Source organism: Echinops telfairi, unplaced genomic scaffold, assembly GCF_000313985.2.
Source record: "Echinops telfairi isolate 266 unplaced genomic scaffold, ASM31398v2 ScPeMD7_1713;HRSCAF=2227, whole genome shotgun sequence".
In the NCBI taxonomy this organism is placed as follows: Eukaryota; Metazoa; Chordata; class Mammalia; order Afrosoricida; family Tenrecidae; genus Echinops; species Echinops telfairi.
In genome coordinates, this window is record NW_022105611.1 from 10,767,329 (window position 1) to 10,786,540 (window position 19,212).

The following is a 19,212-nucleotide window of genomic DNA, read 5'->3' on the forward strand; positions in this document are numbered from 1 at the left end:
GTCATGATAGTGGGAGCGGGAGGAAACATTTAGGAACTAGAGGAAAGTTGTATTTCTCATCATTGTTACATCGCACCCTGACTGGCTCATCTCCTCCCAGAGACCCCTCTGCAAGGGGATCTCCAGTGGCCTACTAATGGGCATGGGATCTCCACTCCGAAAATTATTTTTTTAAAAAAAGATAAAGTTAAGAGTTAGCCAACTAATTCTTAATCATGACTACAGAGATTGTAGGAACCCTGATGACTTAGTGATTATACATTGGGCTGCTAACTGCAAGGTTATCAGTTTGAAACCAGACACTCCATGGGAGAAAGATGGGGCTTTCTATTCAGATAAACAGTTACAGTCTCGGAAACCCACAGGGACAGTTCTACCCTATCCTGTGGGGTCGCTATGAGTTTGCATAGGCTAATGGCAGTGAGTTTGTTTTAAATATAGTACAGAGAATTTTTTATTGTTTCAAAAATGCCAGCACACAATTCAATTTTATAAATTATACACTTAAATTACTGTGTCTACCACTGGAAATATATGAGGGGTACGCTTAAAAAACTGGAAAAAAGCTCCGCTGGCTAGAGCTTTTGTTTTATGCATTTTTCGCGCTAGGCTAGCATCGAGCAATTCACTCTCAGTTAGTGTACCCAGTGGCGTCGCCAGGGAAGGTTTTCTCTGTTCACGGTGAATTTTTTTTTGGTAAAAGCAGTTTCTCTGAACCACGTTTTTCTGTGATGGCCAATTTAAGAGAATAACTTGCGGCTGTAAAAGTTTGTTTCCTACTCTGGAAAAGTGCCGCAGAAACTGTTGTGATGTTGAACACAGCTTACAAGGACAGCACTATGGGAAAAACTTAAGTGTACAAGTGGTTTCGTGTTTCAAAAAAGATGAAATGTCGATTGATGTCAAACCTCATTCTGGATGCCCGTAACTTCCTGAATAAACAAAAATGTCAACAAAATTTGTGCACTTGTGCTCGAAGACTGATGACAATGGACCATTGAAGAGATGGGGGAAGTTATCTGGACTACCTTGGAGCCTGGTTCAGCGAATTTTAACAGAAGATGTGGGAATGCGAAGGATCACTGCAAAATGTGTGCCTCAGGCTCTGACTGACCCAGAAAAAGTGTTGAGTGGAAACATGCTGTGCTTTGAAAGAACAGCTTCAAAGGGACTCAGACTTTTTTCCCAAGGTCATTACTGGTGATGAGACAGGGTGCTCTGACAACTGCCAAAGCAAACATCAATCAATCCATCATCACCTCGCCCCCCAAAAGATCATCTAGTGAAATCAAAGATCAAGATGATGCTCATTTGTTTTTTTGATGTGAGGGGGTTAGTGCATTTGGAATTTGTTCCACCATGTCCAACTGTTCATCAAGCTTTCTATTTAGAGGTTCTGAAAAGATTGCATAACAGTGTGTGACAAAAAAGTTCTGATTTGTGGCAGACAAGAGGACTGGTTATGCCACCACAACAATGCACCTGCTCACACAGCCATCTCAGTGCGCCAGTTTTGGGCAAAAAAATAGCATGCCTCTCTTGCCCCACACACCTTACTCACCTGACCTCGCTCCGTGCAAGTTCATTTTGTTTCTGCGAATGAAGAGGGAAATGAAAGGACAGCAATTTGATGACGTACAAGACACGAAGATAAAAACAAGGGAGGTGCTGTCAGCCATCCAAACAGATGAGTTTGAAAACTGTTTCCAAGAATGGAATCACAGATTTGACAAGTGTATTGTAGAGTACTTAGAAGGTGATAAGGTTGTTTTGTAAAAAAATTTAAATACATGGCTTTGAAAAAAATATTCCGGTTTCTTTTGGGGGTACCCCTTCATATACTGAGCACTAAAATCTGCATGTGAAAGTGGGATATTGAGTAAGGAAGACTGAAGAAGCATGCTGAAAGTACCCTGGACTACTAAAAGAAGAACCAAGTCTGTCTTGGCAGAAGTACAGCCAGGATGCTCCTTAAAAGCAAGGATTGCAAGACTTTGCCTTACATACTTTGAATATGTTGTCAGGAGAGACCAGTCTCCGGAGAAAGACATCGTGTTTGCTATAAAGTAGAAGGACAGTGAAAAAGAGAAAGGCCTTTAATGAGGTGGCTTGACAGGGGCTGCAACAATGGGCTCAAGCACAGAACAATTGTGAGGACGGTGCAGGACCAGGCAGGGTTTTGTTCTCTTGTGCCTGGGTTGCTGTGGGTCAGAATTGACTCAATGGCGTCTAACAATAACAATTCAAATATTTGAATTATAAGGTGTTTCCAATCAATGTAATCAATATAATAAAGATAACCACTTTGATTTTATGAGACCCCCATGACTACTCCGGTTCCCTTCTGGGCTTTGCTATTCTCACAAGGAGTTTTGACCTTAGCCAGAGTCTGCACCTAAGGAGCTAGAAAAGTTTTCTTCTTTTTTAAAAAAAATTGTTTTATTGGCATTTAGTCCACATAGCATACAATTCAATAGTTCAATCAGATCAAGATGAGTGTTCAGTGTTTACCACAATAAATTTGAGAGAAAACGTCTCTGAATCACTCAAGTCCTACTCTCAAGATTCTGTTTGTATCAACTTGCCACTTGAATTGTTTGTCTTGAATATTTCTCTTTTAAACAACTCACTTTTCACATTTAGCATCATCATAAGCAGTGATGTTAGCAAAACCAAGGACTTTATGTACTAGTCATTTTTCTAATTTGCATTAAAATAAAATGATTAGCATTAGATAAAAATGCTAATGTCTGACCTAATATCATTTGCATACCACCAGTGTACTCATACCATGCTTTCAAGGAATTCTGAGCTAGAAGAATTTGGACCACTCGTTTTCTAGCCAGTCTGTTTTCAAAAGAGCTTTTATTTTTATTCTCAGAAGTTTATCACACATACATACACACAAAATAAAATATGCCTTTGTGTTATAAATAGAAAACATAATAATTTGCTTGGTAGGCTTCATGGGGAAGTCTATCCTGTAGCTTATTACCTTGCATGGATATCTGATTAGGGAGTTGTAGGTCTTAAAGCCATTGTGAGGAAGTAAGCATCATTTAGATAGAAACATGATTTCCCGCCTGGGTCCTGGGATTCATGTACGTTTAGCAAAATGGTTCTTTTTGATATGCTTCTTTCCTTTCATGTGCTCACACAGTTTTTCAGTACCATGGGAGCTGTTACAAATAATATGCAAAGATTGGGAGAAAAATTCGCTTAACTGCTGTGGTAGTTACATAATCTCGTGTCAATTTGAGAGGAGGATTAGTGAAAAGGTGGAGTCTAGTCTGTCAATCGGATCATTGCCAATGAGGCCTCTGTGTGGGCATGGCCTTCTCCTGAGAATTCTGGGAAATCTTATTTTCCTCCTTGGAGGTGGGAGACATTTCTCTCTGCTGACTCCGTGCGATCCCTGGGAGACATCCCTGAGAAGAAGCCACACGGACCTACCTTGATGCAGCCTTGGAAGTTGGAGAAGCTATGTGGAGACCCCTGCCAGTGCTGATATGCTTACACCGCCACTGGATCCAAAGACTTTCTACCCACTCGCCTGTGACTGTCCTGCATTCGGCATCATTGCATGTGTTTCATGAGTCTGAAGAGGACTTTATAGATTGTATGGGGCATATGGGCTAATATCGGACTTATGGGCTTGGACTGAACTGGGTTGGGATGCATTCTTAATATACAATTACCCTTTATATAAAACTCATATATATATATGTGTTTCTATGGATTTGTTTCTCTAGTCTACCCCGACTAACAACTGTATATGATGCTGTATGCTGTCAAGTTGATTGCTACACTTAGTTGCATGGCATTCCCTAGGCTAAAATCTTTACAAGGACAGATCACCAGGTTTTTCCTCTCACTGTGAAAGAGGTGGGTTCAAGTTGCCAACTTGTATGTTAATTAACAGCCAAGTGTTTAACCACTGTGCCCCTAAGCCTCCTTCAGCTATACATCCTACCGTGAAAACAGTTTCTACAGCCTTAGCAAAATCTTTAGAAAATGACATTTAGTAGAAATGACATATGAGTGCAAGGTACGTTGTGATCTTAAACCATCTTCTCTTGAGCTGTTGAAATCAGAACTACTACTGCTTTCACAGGCCATACTCGCTCAATTGCCTAGAAGTTCGATTTAGATAAAAGCTTATCGGACTCGGGCTCTTTCCTAGATCTTTGCTGTGTTAAGCTGCTATTATGTACACACGTATACTAATGGCTTTGTTATTTTTCTTTAGGATTCCAGACACTTGAATTTTCTGACATCAGAACAAGCCCTGGCTGATTTTGCAGAGATAGTCAACTACTTGAAACACACAATTCCAGGAGTTAAGAACCAGCCTGTCATTGCAATCGGGGGCTCTTATGGTGGCATGCTAGCAGCATGGTTCAGGATGAAGTACCCTCATATGATAGTTGGGTGAGTGTGTTTCTGTTGGCCACAGGTAGTTCTTAGTGATTGTCAAAGCAAACTTAGAGATTCGTCTCAGGTACAATATTTCCCATTCTTCTGTACAGACACTTCTAGTTTTCTCATCATTTTAGTTTGATCTCAGTGTCAACTTTAAAATGATAATTGAGTTACATTTTCCCCCTTTTTTCCATCTTGGTTTTCTTCACCATTTAGAGCTCTTGCAGCTTCTGCTCCTATCATGCAGTTTGAAAATTTGGTACCTTGTGCCATGTTTATGGAGATTGTTACCAGAGATTTTAAGAGAAGTAGCCCACATTGTCCGGAAAACATCCGCAGATCGTGGGGTGTCATTGATAAACTTGGAGCTTCAAGTAAGTTTTTGTCAGGAAGTTGGAATGTGTGCGTGTGTGGTGTGTAGTCTGTGTGTGGCAGAGTGGTTTCATGTTGGTCTGCTAACTGCAAAGTCAGCAGTTCAAGGCCACCAGGAGCTCCTCAGGAGAACTCCTGTAAAGAGTGACAGTCTCAGAAACCCACAGGGACAGGTCTTCCCTGTCCTATAGAGTTGCCATGAGTTGAAATCAACTCAACGGCAGTGAGTTTTTGTTTTTATAGCATACATACAAAATTGAACAAATATCAGCAGCTACAGCTTAATGGATTTACACAAAGCAAAGATGTAGTGTGACTAGTATTTAGCACCGCAGATATCCTATCTTACCCCTTTTAGTCACCCCCTTCACATCCACCAGAGGGATGACTAGTCTGACTTCTAGAACCGTAGATGAATTTTTCCTATTCTTGAATTTTCTAGAAATTAAAATCATAGAGTCATTGAGATCATTTAGCAATTGAAATCACATATGAGTGTATTTTATGTTTTTTATCTTTTGGTTGACACCGCCATTTGTTAGATTCATCCTTTTATTTTGTTTGCATTTATACATTCTCCTTGCTATATAGTATTCCATAGAATGAATATAACCCAAACCCACTGCCCTTGAGTTGCTTCTGACTCATAATAACACTGTATAGAGTTCCCTAAGATGTAACTCTTTATGGGAACAGAGAGCCTCGTTTTCTCCTGTGGAGCAACTGGTGGGATTGAACCACCAACTTTGAGGTTAGCACATCACCTAGGTGCCACTAGGGCTCCTAGAATAAGCTTATTATTGTACAGTTTATATCTCTAGGCCATTCTCCCCATAATGGACATTGCAATGAGCTGTTGTAGACTTTGGCCATTGTGCTAAGTGCTACTATTATCAAATTTGTCTAGTTGGATATCGATCTATGAATGGAAATACTGTGCCAAAATATATGTGTATATTGAGCTTTGGAAGATACTACTTAATAGTTTTCAAAAATAATTTTACCAAATTGTCTTCACACCCATAATTTATAGCATTTTAGTTCCTTTACATCAGAACCAACACCAGACCTTTTCATTTCCACTATTCTGATGGCTGTGTTGTTTTTCGTGTACCATCCAGTTAAGTAGTACCCTCCAGGATGAGTTTGTAATGATATGATATTATGCTTCAAATTTGCTTTTGCTTGATGACTAATAAGATTGAGTACTTTTACATTTTCCATTTAAGTATTTTATTTGTGAATGATCATTTAAGGGCCCAATTTAAAAATAATGTTGTTTGCCTCTAGCTTATTGGTTCGTATCAGTTCTTTGAGATGTAATTTTAAAATTACAATAGAAAATCGGTTCTTAAAAGAAAGTGGGATAATTCAGAATACTAATTCTGGTAAGATATGTGCCTTGTCTTTTGTGAGCTTACCCAGTCACTTGCTTTAAAAATCGTTTATTGAATGTTGTGGAAACATTGTTGGTGAAATGGAAGATTGCATTTTCTAAAATATGAAGTGAAGAACAAGTGCTGTATAAAGCCCTCTGTTGACTTTTTGAGAAGAATTAAATTCCAACAATGTGATTTTATTCTCAGGAAGTAGTTTGTATTGGCTTTCTGAGGCCCTTCACTTATGCAGCCCATTAACAGATTTTCACGACATCCAGATGTTGAAAGACTGGATCTCGGAAACCTGGGTGAACCTGGCCATGGTGAACTACCCGTATGAGTGTAACTTCTTACAGCCTTTGCCTGCGTGGCCTGTTAAGGTAATTCTTCTTTTACAATAGCATGTCTCCTTTCCCCGCCATGTCAGTCTCTGACTTTCAACAGCAGAGGAAGGTCCAGGCACGGGGGCTTTAGATTTAGTTAGACCTGGCCTGGAATCCGGGGTTCTGCGACTTACTGGTTACGGATCCTTGAATTTTTCTGTTTCCTCTTCTGAAATATTGAGATAAAATGTGTAAGTTACAGAGTTATATGGATCAGAATTAAGAATAATAGCTGTGTTAAGTCTTGTGCTGTACATGTTGCATGCATAGTTTATGTACTCTTCATGGCATGTGTAAAACATGTAGGGCCACGTAAGACATGATGAATGTTTAATAAATGTCAGCTGTTATCCTAGGCATGTGACTCAGTCTACTGCTAACGCATCCGAAGTGCTGCATAGAATGGGAGGAGTCATCCCATACAGAATGGTGGAGCAAAATTCTGACTTTCAGTCTAAAGTGGCTTATGAGGGTATATTGAATAAAATCGAATTTGAGGAATACAGAGAACAGTCTTAAAAAGAGTAGATTTATCTCAGGTTAAGAAAATCTGGCTCCAAATAATGAGGAGCCATGAAATCAAACCCCCTCGGTCTCCTTAAATGTGTATGTGCTAATAATGCCTTCTCCTTCTTTTGCTTCATTATCTATAAATCAAGGAGCCCTGGTGGCATAGTGGGTTACGTGTTGCGCTGCCAACCACAAGGTTAGCAGTTTGAAGCTCCCATCCACTCCATGGGAGAAAGATGAGGCTTGCTACTCTTGTCAAAATTTACAGTGTTGGAAACCTATATGGGCAGTTCTCCTCTGCCCTATTGGGTCTCTATGAGTTGATATGACTCTGGCAGTAAGTATAGTATATTTATCTATAAAGTACTTTCATATATGTGATCATAATTATTCCTAAGGAAGATGCTATGTGGGGGAAAGGCATAATCTCAGTTTTACAGAGAAGAAACTAAACTTAACTAAGAGATGGTGGAAGAGCCCTGGCTGTATCATAGTGGGTTACAGTCTTGGGAACCCACAGGGCCGGTTCTACCGTGCCCTGTGTGGTCACTATGAATTGGAATTGACTTGATGGCAGTGAGCTCCAAGAGATGGTGGAAAGTGGGCTTTGTACTCGGTTCTACTATTGCCCAGATCCTCTGATCCTTTACTACAGTGCACTGAATTAGGAAGAGATTTGACTTAAACATATGATTGGGGTAGTTCACCTCCCAAAATGTGACAGCTTTCAGACTTCATTCTGTACAAAGTGAGAATTGTATTTGCATCTTTATTCCCTTCTGAAAAACAAATAAGCTACCAGATGATAAAAACATATGGTGAATTCCCATGTTATTTACAACAGGCAGGCAATTTTTTTTCTGTAAAAGGCCAGATAGTAAATATTTTAGGCTTTCTGGACTGTACAGTCTCTGTTGCACTTTCTCAGCTCTGCAGCTGTAATACCAAGGCTGCCATAGACACAACATAAGCAAATGATTTCGTCTGTGTTCTCAATAATTATTTATAGAGAGGGTAACAGTTTGGATTTGGCCTGGGTGCTGTAGCTTGCTACTTCCTAATCTAGAAAAAGATTGAGTTTGTTGGTTTACCTCGTTTGGGAGAATGAGCAGTCTAACTTTAGTTTCCTCCCCAATTTTTAAAGTTGCTCTTGAAGTATTTTGCTTTTGAATCTTAAGTGTAAATAAATATTCTACTCTTTCTTTCTTCTGAGCAATAGGGTCCATTTCAAAGAGCGTGTCCTGTCTTAGTGATTTAGCACAATCCTTTTTTTGTCTTTTGTATATATTCATTTCAGAAGCTTAGTTTTGAGGCAAGGTACCATCGTGTCTTTTGTCCTGCAATCACCTTTCAGTTCTTTTACCCAGAGCTAGTTCTTGTTATTTCTTACTGACATCACCATTTCTCTTAACCTATGAAGGGATGTTAAGTTGCTTATACTACACTTCTGATTCCGTTTCCTGCCAGCACAGGTCCAGAATAAGCCTCACTCTTTGCCTCTTGCTTGGCAAACTTCCATTGCCTCTATGCAGTTCCAGTTTCGTCCTATAGTTACCTATCTGGTTTTCAGAATTTTTCCCATTAATGTCCCCCTAGCAAACTCCTAGCTTTGGATCACTTTCTTTCAGTCTTCGTTCTGTTCTCCTTTCTTGACCCCTTCTCTGTTCCCTCAACCCACTAATCCCTTGAACACTACCCAGTTGGGGGACCACTCTTTCACTTGGATAGTTCCATTTAGCCAGGATTCCTCCTCCCTCTGAAACACTTCCTCCTTTTTAAAGGGCTGACAAACAGTCAGTCTGCCTTTTTTCTGCGTCTGTGACTCAGGCTTAGGATCGTTAGCTAATATGTTGCAGTAGGGTTATGAAAGAAAGAAAGCAGATGGATTCCAGTTCTGACTGGAACCTGTACAATTCTGAAGGACCCACAGGCAGCGACTAAATGCCATTTTCCATGTCAACTCAAGTATCATTCTTTTTAATTTGTCCATGGACTTTATACACTCAGGCTCCATTTGCTTTTGTTTACTGTTAACAGAAGCTGCAACATTCATGCAGAAATAATCATGGACTTGGCTGATAGAATACAAAGAAGATAAAAGGAAAATAGAAAATCCCTCTGTCATTTGACTATTCTACCAGCATAAAAACTCTTTTGATTCTAGGTCTCTTCTCAGTTGAAAGAGCAGCTTTAAAAAAAAAAGATACTGTAGAGTGTGTTTATTTTGGAATCATTTTTCAGCTGATAATGCACCAAATCTCTTAGCGTCGCCATTTGAGCATGCAGATAGGTACAGTGAAATAATAAGACATAAGATGGAAAATCGCTTCCGTATGTCCTGTTGTTTGATAATGTATGCGACCTCTCTGGGTGGTTTAAGCGGTTTAGGTGCATTCTATGAAAAGGGAGCTTTTAATGACAAAACTAATGTGATTATCTGAGCAAGTGTGAGAGGGGTATTGAAGCCTTAGAGAAAGAAAATCTGTTAGAGAAGCTGAATGTATCTGCTTAATCCTTTCTTTAATGTGGATGGACCATATTCTCTGAGAGGAGGTTGGTCTTTTTCTTTTCTTTTAACCTATCTTCTTTTCTTCCTTTTTTAAGACTTTTTTTGTGTCCCCTTCATTTTCTTTCCCATATTCAAATACTTATTTTTGGAGGCAGAGACACTTAAAGTTTTTAAACAAATCATTATCTCTACTTTCTTTGGTAGACATGGGGTCAAAAGGTAGAACCTAAATATTTGGGGACAGAGCCGATTAGCTTGGTAGTAAGGCTGAAATGTTTTATTTGTCTCACCGTTTGTACACTCTTTAAAATCAAAGTTATTCAGGTGGATTTCTAACACTCCTGAAATCGTTGTCTTGAATTCTCTGGGAATTCTCTTGATTTGCTCTGGGAAATGGAAGGTGAATGAGATGTGTCTATTTTAAGTGTTCCTCTGTGAGCTTGCATTACCCACCCTGCTAGCTCAGTGTTTACCTCCTACTGTTGCAGAATCAGAAAGCTTCATTTTTTTATTGATCTCTTCTCAGTTTTTACCTAAAGCAAATATATTTGGAAAAATATAAGGACAATCTAAGAATCTAAGTATTTGTTAAAGAAAAAATAAACCTGAAAGGTGTGTTTAAGTACCGTTTGTGCTCTTGTCCTCTTACACTATAACTTGTAAAGTGGCGGATGTGTGCTGCCGGGGCTGTGAGTGCAAGCTCCGGTCAGTCTACATTTGCATCTTGGCTGTGCTACTTGCCCCTTCTTTTGCTTTGGGCAGCTGCCTTACCCTCTCTGTGCTTTAGTTTCCTCACCTGCAAAATGGGAGATAATTGTAATTGTAATGCTTATTAGAGTTGCTATGAGGATTCAATAGGACTTGGTGTGCAGTGCTCATTTAACATTGGCTACTGTATAATAATTATTATTACACTCATTCCTTACTTATTGGCATGGCTAGGTTCCAAAGACTAGGTCAGTATGCAAAAAATTGGTGCTTTGCAAAAGTGGAGGATGACGACATCACCTCACTGAGAGTATCCTGCAAGTACTCAGAGTATCCTGCAAGACATTGCTGAGGTTGGCTGTTAGTGCTCTCCTTCCCATTAGGTTACCTCAGGAGAATTCAGCTCCCATGGCCTCCTTCAGGGGAGGGCTGCTGGTCTTTCAGTGCCCAAGTGCCACTTGCCCCCATCATATCCTCAGGGCTCCCTCCTCTCCTGCCCTCACTCTGTTTTCAGGATGGGTGACTCTGGCTCATCTCTTTGACAACCCTAAAATGCTCTTGGTGGCTTTGTTAGGGGTAAGGGGCCACCCTACTGACCTAATGTGCTCCTTGAAGTTGCTCCCTGCAAGCACAACAGTGCTTCCTGCAGTTAGCTTCTTTCTGTATTACATTGCTTCTGACATGGATGGGAAGGCCTGAGTGCCACCAGTCTGTGTGTGTGGGTGGGGGGGTGGGGAGTTCATTGCTCATTTGGTCTCTCTGCTCATCTCTCCGCCAAGCATCCCAGGGTTATCAATGTATACTACTGGTCCGCTCTACAAGAATTGACAATCCAGTGCTTTCTCTGGGGTCTTGTCATCCAGGCCAGCCATTTCCCTCGGTGTTAAATTGTAGTTCTGCCAGCCACTCACCACTGATCCCACCACACGCAGTCAGCCTGTGCTTACTGAGGTGAGGGTATGGAAAAAGGATTGAATACGTGCCAGTCAGCTGACATGGGGTCCTGTGGGCTCTGGGCACTTGAGTGTCCTATCTCAGAGATCTCTCTGGTCTGTCTCTGTTATCCCTTGGGCCTGGGACCTGGGCCCAGGTCCGCGGGTCCTGCTTACTCCCTAGCACTGATGGTGGCCCCTTTCAGGATGCCAACTGTCACCACCTCTGCTTTATTTTAGCCCTCCTTTCTTTAGCTCATTCCACCCAGCAGCCTGGCAGCTCAGGAGACGTTTATTGTTACAAATGCTAACTTTTGCCTATTATGGGGTAGGTTATTATTATCATAACATTAAGAAAACAGATCATTTTATCAGGACTTTGTGGGCTCAGGGCTTATGTTTACAGTTTTTAAGTTGATTACCTGTAGCTGAACCTCCTAGAGCTTACTTTTCGCTTTGCGAAATAGGAACGACCATTATGTCACTTCTTTTAGTTAATGTCAGGAAAGTGCCAGGCCACAAGGAGTATTCAATAATTGTACCAGTAGCTTCCGCAGCTCTAGGTGATCCATTTCTGTGCATTTAGGGCATAAGGAGGAATGGTATACCTTAGGTAGAGAATGGTAGGCAAAACCTTTTTTCCAGTGCCCACAAAAGAAAAAGAAATTACAGAGCTGAGGCTACCTATTGAGTATTTTTCAAGAAAGTAGTGGTTCTCAGACTCTTCTCTTTGTCTATGATTTGATCGTAGCTCCATGGGCTTGCCCTCATCAAGTAGGTAATATCTATAAGTTGACAGGGTTAAACCAAAATGAGTATCATATGAAATTGAGCCAAAATTGCTGATATTTTACACTATTTGACTATAAAAATGGCATTTTCATAAAGTTGAATTTGCTATTTACTTAAATTTTATGCACCTTATGGATCTTTTATAAAAGTCTGTTAATAGCTTCTTTTGAACTGCTAATCTTTGAATAAGCATGGGAATAATGCAGAGTTCTTAGTCTGAATTATATGTGTGTGTGTGTGTGTATATATATATATATATATATATATATATATATATATATATATATATATATATTGTAACTTCACTCACTCTTTATTATCTAATTCTTTAAGGAAATGCATAGGGATATGTAGAAATTATGTTTTTATGCTAAAATATGGTGCTTTTTAAACTGCATCTTTGAGTTAGAAAGTTTAGAACCATGTAAAATAAAATTATCATAGTAAATGTGTGAATATTTTGTAAAACAAATTTCAGGCCTCCTAATTTAATACACCGGTAGAATTATAAATTGGTCCTTTCCTTAAGGCACTTTGACAGGATATATCAAAAGTCTCTTGTCACTTTGAGAACATCACTTTTAGGACTAAGGACCACCTATGAGCATGGTATTTCTAATCGCCTCATATGCACATGAAAGGTGGGCATTGTATAAGTAAGACCAAAGAAAAATAGATAGATTTGAATTGTAGTGCTGGTGAAGAATATTGAAAGTACCAGGAGCTTACAGAAGAACTAACAAACCTGTCCTAGAAAAATTTAGCCAAGAATGTCATAGAAGCTAGAGAGTGAGACTTTGTCTCACAACTTTGGACATGACATCAGGAGAGAGAAATCCTGGGAAAGGAGCTCATGCTTGGTCAGGGAGAAGAAAACCGTGGGTGAGGTGGCCTGACACGGTGTCCGCTTCATGGGCTCCAGCATCAAGACAATGAGGCTGACACAGCACCGGGCAGGGCTTGGCTCTGTTGGGCGGGAGCTGCTCTGTGTTGGCCTCAACAGTACCTAAAAAGAGCAACAAGCAGATGTCTTTACAATGTTTATTTGCTTCAAACCAGCAAGTTAAGACTTTATCTCAAGAAAACAATGAAGCATATGTGGAAATAGTTATCCCCAGGGCTGTTTATTAATTTGTAAGAGTGATAGGTTGACAATGACCACCAGTTATAGGGATACTTCAAGTGTTTCTCAATTCCCAATCCATCTTGTGCTCTGGATCTTTTTCAGGCTGCTCAGCGTGCTTCTTACAGGAGCCGGACCCAGTGCTCTGAGGGTAATCTGACTCCACTGATGACCGTGGACTCAGCATGACTGCTTTAATTGGGACCTGATATTTCTGTCAGTAAGCCCAAAGTTTCTGACCAGGGTATCCAGTCTGTTCAACCGGGGCTGCTGAAACCCAGTAGTGTCAGCCAGTGCCAGTTACCAGCCATGCTTATGTCTTTTGAGCAGTGACAGTAACTGCTGTTTGCAGAGATGGCTATTCATGGGGACTCCTTTTCTTTGCCTGACAGAGGCCCAGTGTTCCCGCTCTGAGAGGGGAACTGGTGCCAGCATGTGAGTCACACTCACTGCCATTCTTCCTTTCCGGAGTTCAGTCCACTTGGTGCTGTGTATTAGTCTCCCCTGGTGCCCTTGCCTCACTCGCTTTGTCACTCTGCCTCACCTACCGTGCTGTGTCTGAACAGGATGCCTCTCTCTGCATTCTGGGTGTCTATTCTGTGGTTTGTGCTGCAGTTTGGAGAAGCTGAGCCCACTATAGGTGTCCAGATCAGGAAAGAATGGTGACCAACTGTTGCAATGAACTACTATGATAGCACATTCCATGATTAGGTCTTGATGGTTGTATTTTCTGGAGTATTTCTGACTGAACTCACATTTTAACTCAGTTCTGTTTCTTTATGCATATGAACACTGATGGTGCCAAGGTTAAGCACAAATGGAAAGGTTAGGGCTTTGTACACATTTGACAGCTGTGTGGGAGAAGGATTTGTCTATCTGCTCCCATCAAGATTATACTCTAAAAGCCCTGGGGGGGCTCCCACTCTAGTATGTATGTCACCATGACTCGGTGGCACCTGGCAGCAGGGCTACACCAACCAACCCTGGGGTGTCTCCTGCTCTCGTCGCAACTTCTTAAAGGAGCAGGTAACATCTGAAATACATTTCTGACTTTCTCACATTCGGCACTTCCAACAGCTTCCTGCTCTCTTTTAGAAAATGACGGTGGTGGTAAGATGTCAAAGGCATCGCTTCCTGGCATTTTGGCTAACATCAACTGTAGTGAGATGTTCCCGGCTCTGAAGCACCCTGCCAGCAAGAGAGCTATTCATGTTTGTCCGTGCAGCATTGCCTGAGACTGTTTTAATTAACAAAACTTTTTTTTTTTTAATTCACAAAGTACCAACTAACATTCCATAGAACTATGATATTTTGGGGGAAAGGCCTTGAATTTTCCCTTACAATGAATTTGGGGTGGGGGGGCCTTAAGGGGTGGTGTTGAGTTTCTTTTCACTCAGGAAGGTGTTCCGGGAAGCAGGTCACAGGCAGAACTGGATGAAGAGTTGCCTCCCAGCTGCTCATTCATTTCCATTCTCAGTGACAGCCAGCCTTTCCCAGCTGGGAACGCGTCCTCAGCTCAGGCCCTCCTTACTTGGGCTCTCCAGAATCTCGGCTTTGCGGTGCGGGAGCTGAGCTGCCTCCTTTTCTGGCTCCTCCTTCTCCGGACTAGGTTCTTTTTGCCTCATGACTTCTCCATGGTGTATATCTTTTTCTTATGAAACAGGAAAAAACCGGATTAGTAAAATCATGTCAAGATGTTAGAAGACGATGATAGTGTAATGTATTTTCCTTCCAATGGGCTATTTGCAGTTTTTCAAGAGAGTATTTCCACAGCTGTGTAACCTAAAGGGCAAGATATATGTTTTATGACCAGAGAGACCCTGAATAATGTGATTTAAGTCTCCATTTCATGTGTAATAGCAGATAATAGATCTATGGGGTTATTTGCGGGTGAAGTCACATAATGCTTGTAAACCCAGGACTAATGTGTGTCTACTATTGTTATTGCTGTGGTTGTTACTCAGGTAGGAGTCTATGACCTCTGATTTTCAGTGCTAGAAGTTCCAGCGTTGATTTTAAACTGTAGTTAAAATATCTGGGAGCTGGGAAGTGACCTGGTACTTTTTTTTTTTAACCACACCACTCATGTTGGCACTTGATATAGTTTTTCAATGAGAAATTTTTATACATTTTGCATTGCCATAAAAATGTAGTCATTTAGTTAGCAAACATTTAGTTGCCAAGCGTTGAGGGAGTTGTCCTGGAGTTCTGGAACAAAGACCAGCTAAAATTATTACACGAGGATTCAACTCTGGTAGAACTAGTCACAACAAAGGAAGTGGCTGATTCTTTGCTACTTCGGGGCATTGCTAAGGCAGGCCTGAGAGAGGAGGTGATATTTCCTGAGTTCTGTGTTTCCCAGAAGCTGGGAGAAGGCCATGCCAGGAGGAGCAAAGGCAAAAAAGGGAAGGAGGCTGGGGTGGGGAGGGACAGTTTCCATAGATTAGCATGAGGGCTGCCCAAGAGGAAGGTAGGGGGCAAGGCAGGACTTTGCAGGTCTGCTCACCCTGTAAAGAACCATTTCTGTAGCCAGGGAGTTATTGAAGAGCTTATTAATTTATGAAGGGGCACTCTCAAGAGGACTTAGATACTTAAATGCTTAATGGTAAAATAAATCAGATTTAACCCCCCCCCCATCCCCCACCCACCCCAAACGGTTTTGTCCTAATATTCTGGTGATTCTTTCTTTTGTCTCTTTGGCAGGCAGTATGCAAACATTTAAAAGATCCCAAAGTATCTGATCAAGTGCTGATGCTTGATCTTTTCAAAGCTCTGAATGTATATTACAATCATTCAGGCCAGGCGAAATGCCTGAACATCTCAGAGACTACCACTAGCAATCTGGGGTCCTTGGGTTGGAGCTATCAGGTAAGTGTGGACAGTTTCCCCAAGTAGAACTTGCCTTTCACTGATACAGTTATGCTGTAACAGAAAATATACTTTATCACCTAACTTGTATCCATATCTGGGCTTTTTCATGCTACACTGTGAGACCATGGATAAGTGTCCTTGTTCATTCGTGTCTTTAGTAGTCATTATAAAGAATGTATATATGGGGAGGCACCAAAAAGTTCATGGAAAAGTTCCATTATTTTTCAATTCTACTTTTCCATGACCTTTTTGAAGCCCCTTTGTCTATTGTGTACTTACTAAATATCAGTCATTGTTCTAGGTTCCATAAGATAAATGAAACATGGCCTCACTATTAAGTACAGCCTGGTGAGAAAGACAGGTTAACTATATGCTAAGAAGTTCTATGAAGAAAGCATTTTATGGACACACAAAAGACCCACCCATTGTTGAGGTGATCCCCACTCATGGTGACTCTATGGGATTCTCTAGAGTAGACTGCCCCACGGCTTCCAAGGCCATCAGTTTGTACAAAAGAGGATCGCCACAGCTTTCTCCAATGGGGAGAGGCTGGTAAGTCTGAACCACCAACTTTGGTTGGCAGCCAAGTGCTTTAACCGTTGCCTCACCAAGGCTCTTGACAGAAAAGAAGCCTTGACTTTTTTTAAAAGCAGTTTTACTGGCACTTCATGTACATATCATACAATTCAATAGTTAAATCATATCAAGAAGAGTTGTAAAATCATTACCACAATCAATTTTAGAACAGTTTCTTCTTTCTTGTATTCACTGTTATTAGTGTAAACCATTGACCCTTTCTGAGCCTCAGTTTCTATGGTGAGATTAATAATAACATTTACTAATCAATCTCCCCTGACCATGGACCAGGGATGTGAATAGCCTTGCTAACACAGAGAATGCATACAGCGGTTCTCAACCTGTGGGTCCTGACACCTATGGGGGTCGAACAACTCTTTTATAGGGGTCACCCAATTCATGACAGTAGCAAAATTATAGTTATGAAGCAGCAACGAAAATAATTTTATGGTTGGGGGGGGTCACCACAACCATAAAGAACTGTATTAAAGGGTCACGGCATTAGGAAGGTTGAGAACCACTGCATTAGAAAGTGGATTGCTACAGATGCAGTGAGGCTAAAATTTAGTACCCCATCATTTGATCTCCCTTATGGTCCATTTAAATTTGTTCTAGTTTTTAATATTTTTTTCCTTTCTTTTTTATTGAAATTTTCATGTTTTACTTTGTTATTGTTGTTATTTTTGTTTTTTAATATTTTTCTGTATATGAAATCCAGTGTAGGTAAATCTATAGAAACAGTAACTGGATTAATGGTTCGTTGGGGATATGACAGGGGGTGTTGGGGAAAAATGGTGAGCTATTAAGGATTAGTACAAGAATGAAGAAAATGCTTTAAAACTGATTTTGATGATGATTGTACAAGTCTTCTTGATGTGATTGAACTGGTGAATTGTATATAAGAATTATGTATCAATAAAACTGTTGGGAAACAATAATAATATTTACTTCCCAGATTTGTTTTGAGAGTTCAGTATAACTAGATGTGAATGAAACAATGTAAGTATAACAATAGCTGTGAATGAAACAATGTTTACAAAGAAGGGATAGATAGTCTTAACTTCCATGACTTTTCAGCCACACTTCCATTGAACAATGAGAGGCTGCATGGCACAGAGGTAGATAGGGGGGGTTGAAGCCAGTCCACCTGAGTTCAAAACCAGGTGCTACTAAATGAGTGTATGGCTTCAGACACATCTCCCCACTTCCTTTTCTTTTTGAATTCTCTCCTGGTTTGCCTTTCAGGCCTGTACAGAAATAATCATGCCCCTCTGTACCACTGGTGTCAGTGACATGTTCGAACCCCACGCATGGAAGCCGAAGGAGTTAGCTGAAGACTGTTTTAAACAGTGGGGTGTGACACCCAGGCCTTCTTGGATCAGTACGATGTATGGAGGCAGAAACATTAAGTCCCACAAGAACATCGTTTTCAGGTGAGTGTTTGGTGGTGGGGAGTCTGCGTTGATGGAGGAGACATTTGTAGACGATCTCCGGTGCTAGAACCATGAAAATGCTAGCCAGTAAAACGATAGAGACGACAACAGCAGAGCCATTAGGTCTTCCTTTTCCTTGAAGTACAGAGGATGCTGGAAAAAAGTTATACTCTCCTTTTACCAAGGGACTTAAGGCTTAAGCGCAAGTAACCATAAAGCAAAACAAAAACCTCGGTAGCACAAAATGAAGTCTGAGCTATTTTCACAATTTACCTTTTTTAAAAAAATAATTAAATCTTGTTATTGGGGGCTTGTACAACTCTTATCAGACTCCACACATACATTTATTGTGTCAAGCACTTTTGTACATTTGTTTCCCTCATCATTCTCAAAACATTTGCTTTCTACTTGAGCCCCTAGTATTCGCTCCTCTCACAATTTATTTTATTATTATTAATGATGATTATAAAAGATTTTAGCATGTATTCAAGGAACACTTTGAAGTGACTAACAGACTGTGTTAGCACTGTAACAGGCGTAAGTTACCTAACTGGGTCCCCACAACAACCCTGTGAAGGAGACGTGAGTCCCTTTTTTAGTGATGAGGAAATTGAAGGTCACAGTGTTCAGTTTCCATGGCAAAGCTCAATCAGCTTGTTTGAGTTACTAAGCGATAAAGCCAGATTTCATCCTTGGCCTGCCTGACTTCAAAACTATTGGTTTTTCTTCTTTGGTGCATTACTTTTTTTTTTCTTCTCTCCATTTATCCATTTATTGGTCCATTTGTGAGGATTTTTTAAAAATTTAATTATCTTATTGGATGCTCTTACAGCTCTTATCACAATCCATAAATCCATTGTGTCAAGCACATTTGTACATATGTTGCCATCATCCTACATTTTCCTTCTACTTGAGCCCTTGGTGTCAACTCCTTATTTTTTCCCCTCCCTTCCCCCACCTTCCCTTTCTCGTGAATGCTTGATAATGTATAAATTATTATTTTCATCTTTTAAAAAATCATTTTATTGGGGGCTTATACAGCTCTTAACACAATCCATCCATCCATCCATTGTGTCAAGCACATTTGTACATTTGTTACCATCATCATTTTCTTTCTACTTGAGCCCTTGGTATCAGCTCATTCCCCCCCTCCCCCACCCCCCTCCCTCATGAACCCTTGATAATTTAAAAATTATTATTTT

At 40.5% G+C, this 19,212-nt stretch overlaps 1 protein-coding gene across 1 annotated transcript in view; it reads left to right on the forward strand.

Annotated features, from left to right (window-relative positions):
* The window catches only part of LOC101648882 (prolylcarboxypeptidase), a 72,636-nt gene that overhangs the window by 39,905 nt on the left and 13,519 nt on the right, over positions 1-19,212 (forward strand). Inside the window, exons 4-8 of the mRNA XM_004708856.2 lie at positions 4,250-4,431; positions 4,639-4,796; positions 6,381-6,553; positions 15,834-15,998; positions 17,823-18,010. Of these exons, the coding sequence (XP_004708913.2) occupies positions 4,250-4,431; positions 4,639-4,796; positions 6,381-6,553; positions 15,834-15,998; positions 17,823-18,010 (866 nt within the window). The remainder of the gene's footprint in view (positions 1-4,249; positions 4,432-4,638; positions 4,797-6,380; positions 6,554-15,833; positions 15,999-17,822; positions 18,011-19,212) is intronic.